This window comes from Mirounga leonina, unplaced genomic scaffold (assembly GCF_011800145.1).
Source record: "Mirounga leonina isolate KUSES-001 unplaced genomic scaffold, KU_Mleo_1.0 Mir_101609, whole genome shotgun sequence".
NCBI classification, from domain to species: domain Eukaryota; kingdom Metazoa; phylum Chordata; class Mammalia; order Carnivora; family Phocidae; genus Mirounga; species Mirounga leonina.
The window spans coordinates 3,515,563-3,523,535 of record NW_023270164.1 but is presented as its reverse complement, the minus strand read 5'-3'; the positions used below and the strand labels follow the sequence as shown (position 1 = coordinate 3,523,535).

General features: G+C 39.2%; 1 protein-coding gene across 1 annotated transcript; it reads left to right on the top strand.

The window, feature by feature from the left end:
• Positions 1–5,902: 5,902 nt before the first annotated feature.
• On the top strand, positions 5,903–7,973 carry LOC118008636 (cytoskeleton-associated protein 2-like). Its single transcript, XM_035002248.1, is given in 4 exon segments — positions 5,903–6,182; positions 6,185–7,467; positions 7,469–7,720; positions 7,722–7,973. Coding segments are annotated over 4 exon segments (2,067 nt in total).

Sequence of the window (7,973 nt, the reverse complement as noted above, 5' to 3'; positions counted from 1 at the left end):
CAAAAAGACATTTTCTCATCGTCTCCCTTATCTGTTTCCCCAGTATTAGCTGCCCATATGTAAATGTGTGTGTGTGGTGTGTGGTTTGTGTGTGTGTGTACATACTCAGGGGTGTATAGATTCAAGGATTTCACTAGAGTCCATTTGAATATCTTCATGCACTTAAGTCATGGGGTATAAATTATAACAGTCTGTGCTTAAGCTGTTGTCTAAACAACATATAAGCAACTCATTATAAAGCAAAAAAAAAAAACACCTAAACCCTAAATTCCTGTGCTTAAAAGACACTTTAAGGAGGCTACGATTTAAGGTATATTTTTAAATACATTATCATATATGAGTAATATTTGCTACTCACAATTTTGAATGCTGGAAAAAGATAACTCCTTTTTTCTCCAAGTACAGAGTTTGATATATTATACTGCAAAATGCACTTCTCCCTTAAATGAGGAAGATAGTATTGCTAATTAAAACAATCTATATTAAAGAGCAATTTTCAAAAACCTGATGCATCTTTCTAGTGTATATTCATATACAGTCAGTATCTTATCTCCTCATGGTGTTTAAAAACATCACATTCATGTTGAAATTATTCCAGGGATTTCAGGCTGTGGCAATCTTTCTACTCAACTTATAACCACAGTGGATATTTAACCATATCACGAACAGGACTGTTATTCAACAATGCTAATAAAACATGTGAGTTTTCTAACAAATGAAAGAAACTCAGAACAAAAGGACTGCTATCTCATATAGAGAGGTGTGAGAGGTTTTTGGCAAAGTGACAGTCCTTTTGCTGTGAATCTGATGTCTTTATGTCACGAGGATATATATTTGCTCGTGGAGACACTCATTTTTCAATAGGATCTAGTGCAGTGTTTCAATTTGTAGATTAAATTAAGTGCTAATAACAAGAAGATGCTTAGATTTCCCTCCTCAAGCCATCAAACTTACATAGCAGCCCAACAGCCAAAATGTCCCTTCTGTATATATTCCTCTCTCTCTCTCCTCTCATTGTAAAATCTTGTATCAAATGGTGGAAGGAGTCATTCATTTCCTGACAAGCAAATCTCAACCCCCTAACACAGAAAAATACAAAAATCAAGAAAGGAGAGGTCACGCTAAAGACCCCTAAACACATTATCCCTACCTCAGTCTGATGGTTAGAACATTTTGTAGATTCACTTTTCTTTCAGACACACCAACTGTAGAACGCTGGTCTACTTGACCCTCATGGAGTACTAGGAGCAGGAACTTGAAAAACCAGCCTCTCGTGTTCCCATAATCTATTTACACACCGAACACACCCAGGAGCACAGAGTAATGTTTATCTGTGGTGGACAGCTATTCCAAGAAGCAGGCAGTGTCTCCACTTTCAAAAAGGAATGTCTCTGCTGATCAGCAGGGGAAAGGTAAGAGCTGTTTCATCCTCTTAAGCACATTTAGGAAGATTTTTGAAATGAAATACTTCTTAAATTAATGTTTTAAAGGTGATTCATTCTTTCAATATTCTGTTTCTTTTGATGTTCTATTCTCAAAGGATCTGAGAAAAACATATACTTAATGATAACAACTAACACATAAGTCCCAGGTGCAATTCCAAGTGCTTTACATCTATCATTTCCCATAAGTTCCAAAACTTATTAAGTAGGAACTATTACTATCCCCATATTACAGATGGGCAAACTGGATATTTTGCCCACAGTTACCCAATTAGTAAATGGTAGAGCTAGAAGTTAAATCCAGCACTCCAGCACCACAGTCCATGTGTCTAACCGTGACACCACACTGTATACATATGATTTTTATTTTCATTTTTCTGTATGTATGATTTTTAAAAGATAAGTATAATAGGATGTGGCTGCTCAGCTGAACATTGGATAAAGAGTGAAATTTTCTTAATGCTTGTACTATACTACATCTTAAGTTGGAGTCAATAAAAATTCTGGAAGATTATTTCTCCAACATGATTATTCATTTATATGCTCATAAGCAGGCTTCTTTTTAGCTGCAGTGGCCCTTTGGGGTCCCAGGGAATTGAGCAGAAGATGGGTCTAACTTTAAGTACCAAGAGAGTTATTACTTCTTATGTTCAAAGAGTCATACAGGAGAAGCCAATACAACACCATTAAAAAAAAAAAGTCTCAAGGATATCTGTTCTGGTTTTTTGTTTTTTTTGTGTTTTGATTTTTTTTTTTCCGATTGGGTAATTCCTATTGATCTGTCTTCAAGTTCACTGATTCTCTTTCTTCAGCCACCTGCAAGCTGATGTTAAGCCCAGATAGTGTGTTTTTATTTTAGTCATTATAATTTTAAGTTCTAAAGGGTTTTTTTTTTTTTTTACATTTAAAAAGCATTTTAATATGCAAGTGAGAAACAGCAGGCAGATGTGCAGAAGCTGACATAGTTGCTTCTGGGGTGTAAAAACTGGGAAGCATATGGAAAAAGTGAGTCATTCCAATTCCCAGTTAGGTTCTAAAGCTTTTATTTGGTTATTTATAGTTCCCATTTACCTGCTGAAATTCCCTCCCTGTTCATTCATTAAGACTGTATGTCCTTTTATTCTTTGAACATATTCTCCTTTAGTTCTTTGACCACAGAATAATTGCTTTAAAGTCACTGTCTAAAAAGTCCAACAACTGGGCATCTTGGCTTCTTTTTTTCTTGACTATACATCACATTTTCCTGTTTCTTTGCATGTTGAATCATTTTTATTGTACACCGGACAGTGTGGATATGTTTAAAGATTCTGGGTTCTGCTATCTTCCTCTGAAGAGCGTTGATTTCTGTTCTAGTAGGCAGTTCAGTAGGTTTGGTTTTATACTTTGTTAAGGTAGATATGTAGAAAACCTAAGGTCTGCCCCAAGCTTGGTTAAATTTAAGGTATCAGACTCCAAATTCTACTCTTATCCATATCTTATAAGGGTAGGTTTTATGATTTTTAAGGGTGGATCTATTATAGGTTTTACTTTAGGGCATGGTCTTTACCACTAAGGCTTCTGGTGTCTCAGCTGGATGCCCAGTATATTAGTGAGGTATTATCCAGGTCTCTTCACTCTTATTGCTTAGAGCTCCAACATCCCCCAGCATGGATCAACTGGTAATATCTCTGTCCTTTCTCAAATCTGTACCCTCTGGCCAGTCCTAGGTAGTAAAGCCCTGTGAACATGCAGCCCAGTTCTCAGCCAAAAGCTCTTGGAGAACCTCCAAATGGACTTTTGAAGACCTTCCTTTATATAGATCTTTCTTCTGTGATGCCTAGTCTTGAAAATTCCAGCTTCTTCAAATGGACTAAACTCTGATTCCTGCCTTCTCAGCCCAGCAGCTTCACTGTTGTTCTGCCTGAAACCCAGCAAAATATGCCAGTGGGAAGTTTTCCCCAGGCAGAGAACTGGAGGGATGGTTGAGCTACCTTGTGGGTTTCCTTTCCCTCTGAAATTACAGCACTGTGCTGCCTGCTGTACAATGCCCCCAAAACAGTCAGCTCATATATTTTGTCCAGTTTTATGGTCGTTTGTGGCAGAAGGGCTAGTCTGGTACCAGTTACTCCATCAGAGAGTGAAAGTATTCCAAGGGATTCATTTTTGACCAAATTTAAGTGTTATGAAAAACCTATTTGCTGCTGTTCAGTCTTACAAGCCTTGTGCAGTGTTAACCCATCTCAAAACATAATCCCATGAATCATGTGAAAGGAAGGTGGTGGGGGACGACTTCAGGGGAGATGGGATAAATTAGCTAGCTGCTGTATCCTTTATCTTCACCTAGTGTCTTAGTTTGGGTTCCCTCAGAAGCTGACGCTGATTTGAATGGATATAGTTTATTTGGGAGGTGTACTAGTTTCCTTTGGCTTCTGTAACAAATTACCACAATCTTGGTGGCTTAAAGCAACAGACATTTATTATCTTACAGTTCTGGAGGTCAGAAGTTTGACATCACTTTCACTGGGCTAAACTCTGGGTGTTGACAGGGTCACACACTCTCTATAGGCTCTAGGGGAGAATTTGTTTGCCTTTTCCAACACCTAAGGATGCATTCCTTGTCTGTGGCCCCTTCCACTGTCTTCAAAGTCAAAAGCCTAGCATCTTGCTTCAGTGGTTACCACACCTTCTTCTTCTGTACTTAATCTCCCTCTAGTTTCCTCTCATAATGACACTTGTGACTGCATTTAGGGCCCATCCATATAATCTGAGATATTCTCCCCATCTCAAAATCCTTCACTTAATCATATTTGTAAAATTTCTTGTGTCATGTAAGGTAACATTCACGATTTTATAGATTAAAACCTGGATATCCAGCCTACCAAAGTCTACCCTCTGGCCCCTAGAGATTCATGTCCATCCCACATTCAAAATACCCCATCAACCCCAAAAGTCTCAAACCATTAGAGTACCAACTCAAAGTCTAAAATCTCAGTACCGGGGCGCCTGGGTGGCTCAGTTGGTTAAACGACTGCCTTCGGCTCAGGTCACGATCCTGGAGTCCCGGGATCGAGTCCCGCATCGGGCTCCCTGCTCGGCAGGGAGTCTGCTTCTCCCTCTGACCCTCCCCCCTCATGTTCTCTCTCTCATTCTCTCTCTCTCAAATAAATAAATAGAATCTTTAAAAAATAAATAAATAAAAAATAAAATAAAATCTCAGTACCTAAATCAGGTTTGTGTGAGATTCTGAAACAATCTATCTTGGGGCAAATTTCCTCTCCATTTGTGGACTTGTGAAACTAGAAAACAAGTTATTTACTTTCAATCCAACCAGCAAGATCCATTAGGTTTCAAGGCCTGAAAATAGTCCTCTATGGTTTGAAGCTGCGCCCTTGGCCTGTGGCTCAACCCTTTGGGACAGAGCTTCCATCCTAGGGCATGTGGCTCTAAACTCTGGGCAATACTACTGAAAAGTATTTTTGTGTCTGTTCTTTGTATTTCTTTTTAAATGGGTATAGCATCTGCTGGTTCTCTCATGAGGTAACAAAAACCTTTTAACACGTTCATTTCATATTTGTATGAACGTCATGATTTGATCTTGTTCTGAAAATTATGTTCTAATCATCTTAGAGGTCAAATAGAAATTCCCAATACATTAACCTACCAGAGCTAGGTAAATTCCATTGCCAGAGAAGTGTACCTCATGCAGAGTTTAAGCCTAGGCATGTCTTTTCTTGGTGGTTCAGGTGAATCCAAAGCACCAATGCAATGATGTTGACTCTGTTTCTCTAGTTTTAATTTTCTGATCTACTATCTCAGTTGTTTTGTTTTGGATGCATTATAGCCCATAAAGTATTGCTGTTCTAAAGTAAAATGGCTTTTTATTCTGGAATCAGAATGAGGATGCTGAAATACAAAAGTGAGCATGGACAGAAAGCTACAGAAAGGTCACAAAAATAGAATTTGAAAAGGAACACAAATTTGTGCTAAATTTTTCCAAACTGGACTCAATTTTCACAAGTTATTTCTAAGATTCTCAACAAGAGATTGTAGTTACTTTAATATCAAACATTATATTGAATATTAACTCAATCTGACAATCTGATTTGCTTTCAGTAAGAAAGACTAAGTTTTGTTAGAGTATGGATCTGCTCTTACTAAGAGGTTGCAAAAGGTGACTCCTTAGCTGTATGAGTTTCTTATGACAGCTCCAACAAATTACTAAAACCTTCGTGGCTTTAAAAACACATACATTTATTTGCTTACAGTTCTGGAAGTCAGAAGTTCAAAATCGGTTTCTCTGAACTACCTTCTTTGTAATCTACCCCAAAAAGCAGAGATTTTGTACTTCAAAAGAAAAACTTTCTACCATTTGCTTGGACTTCATCATGACCCTGATTATTCTCTTTGAAATAAAAGAAATAATGGGGCTTGTGCAGTACAGGGCTGCCGGAGCTGAGTCGCATCCCCGTCGGGTAGCAGCCATGAGCACCCCAGCCGTGCCCCAGGACCTGCAGCTGCCCCCGAGCCAGAGGGCTCAGCCTGAGTTCAAAGAACAAAGAAGACAAAAACTCAAGGAACATATGTTAAAAAGAAAAACTTTTTTGGCATACAAACAGGAAAATCACATACCCAGTAGTAGAGACCAGAAAGTGATGAACTCTGAGGGCCAAGTCTACGAAGAGACAAAAGTTCTGAAATTTAAAACAAAAATGGCTGGTAAAGAAAATGTCAGTAGACTTCCTGGGAACAAAAATCATATAACAATGGAAAGAACTGTATTCCTTTAAGACCTTCTAATGAATTAACCAGTTCAACAATAGCAGTTGACACACATAATTTTGAGAATAATAATCAAATGGGACAGTCCGTACCAATTAAAGATGACCCTCAAAGTCAACACATGACATTAAGCCAAGTGTTTCATCTTAAAAACAACAAGAAAAAGAAACAAATATCCATAGAAAAACCAAAGCAAGATGCTAACATGTCCAAGAAGCTTGTGCTTGGGTTCTACCGTGGCCAAATTGTTCAGTCTAAGATTAATTCATTTAGAAAGCCCCTACCAGTCAGAGATGAGAGTTCTGCAACAACGAAGAAGCCTTCAGCTGCTGTCCCTAAAGACCCAGAGCCTCCACCCGCGGACACTCACAGTGCAACAGTGGGAAGTGATAGAGCCCCAAACGTGGTGACCGCCACTAAACTTGGGAACACTGCATCTCAGGACAGACAGCTGGTGCGGCCTCCTATCAGAAGTCACCGCGACAGTGCTCAGGACGCTGTGAAACGGGGCATCGGGCAAGCCACTGCCAATGCTACAATCCGGAAAGGGCCTCAGGAGAAAGAATTACTGCAACCAAACACGGTTTCATCTAGTGCCAAAACCAGTTCTCAGGATGTAGAGAGAAAGAAGACACTGTCAAGAAGCCTGACCTCTGAAACTGTAGCCAGGCCTGCTTCGTCTTCTAACACCAAACTGATACAGAAATCAAAAAGCACTGACCCTCACAGACACACTATAGCAAAAGCAACTCTTGATAGATCAGCTCAGCCCAAAGAAACAGCAGAAGAGGGAAAAGCTTGTCTGAGTGAGTGGAAAGCTGGTAAAAGAAGAGTGCTGAAAAGGCCTCCTAGCTCAGTGGTTACCCAGCCTGAGCCTGAAGGGCAAAATGAAAACTCAGTTGGGTCCTTTTGGACAACCATGGTAGAAGAAGATAAACAAAGATTATTTACTGAAAAAGTAAACAAGACATTTTCGGAATGCCTGAACCTGATTAATGAGGGGTGCCCAAAAGAAGAAATATTGGTCATACTGAATGACCTGATTAAAAATATTCCAGATGCCAAAAAACTTGTTAAATACTGGATATGCCTTGCACGTACTGAACCGCTCACAAGTCCTATTGAAAATATTATCACAATCGATGAGAAAGCTATTCTGGCAGGGGCTCAGCCTATTGAAGAGACGCGACATGCAAATGCAGATATTCTAACAATGAAGAGTCAAGAAAAAGTGAAATATGGAGAAAATATTGAGGCTTGTGCAACCCAAGGGCTACATCCAAGAAGTCGACAGTGAAGATATAGGTGTTAATCTAGAGTCAGGAAGACCAGAAATGGAAAAGAAACCTAGAAATGTGGTATTTCAAGATGGTGAAAAAGAGGAAGATGACGAAACAAAAGATCCAACCAATGATGTTAAGACCCCCAGTACAGAAACCAGGGGGAGTTGCTTAATTAAATATAATGTGTCTACTACACCATACCTACAAAGTGTAAAAAAGAAGATACAGTTTGATAAAAGAGAAAGATACTACATTTAAAGAGCTAAAGTTTCTAACACCAGTTACACGTTCTTGACGTATTCAAGAGAAGACTTCTAAATTGCCAGATATGTTAAAAGACCATTATCCATGCGTGTCATCACTGGAGCAGTTAACAGAGTTAGGAGGTGAAACTGATGCTTTTGTATGCCCTCCGAATGCAGCGCTATGCCCCCCGAATGCAGCGCTATGCCCCATGTACTCAGAGCCTGGAACAGCACAAGAGAAATAA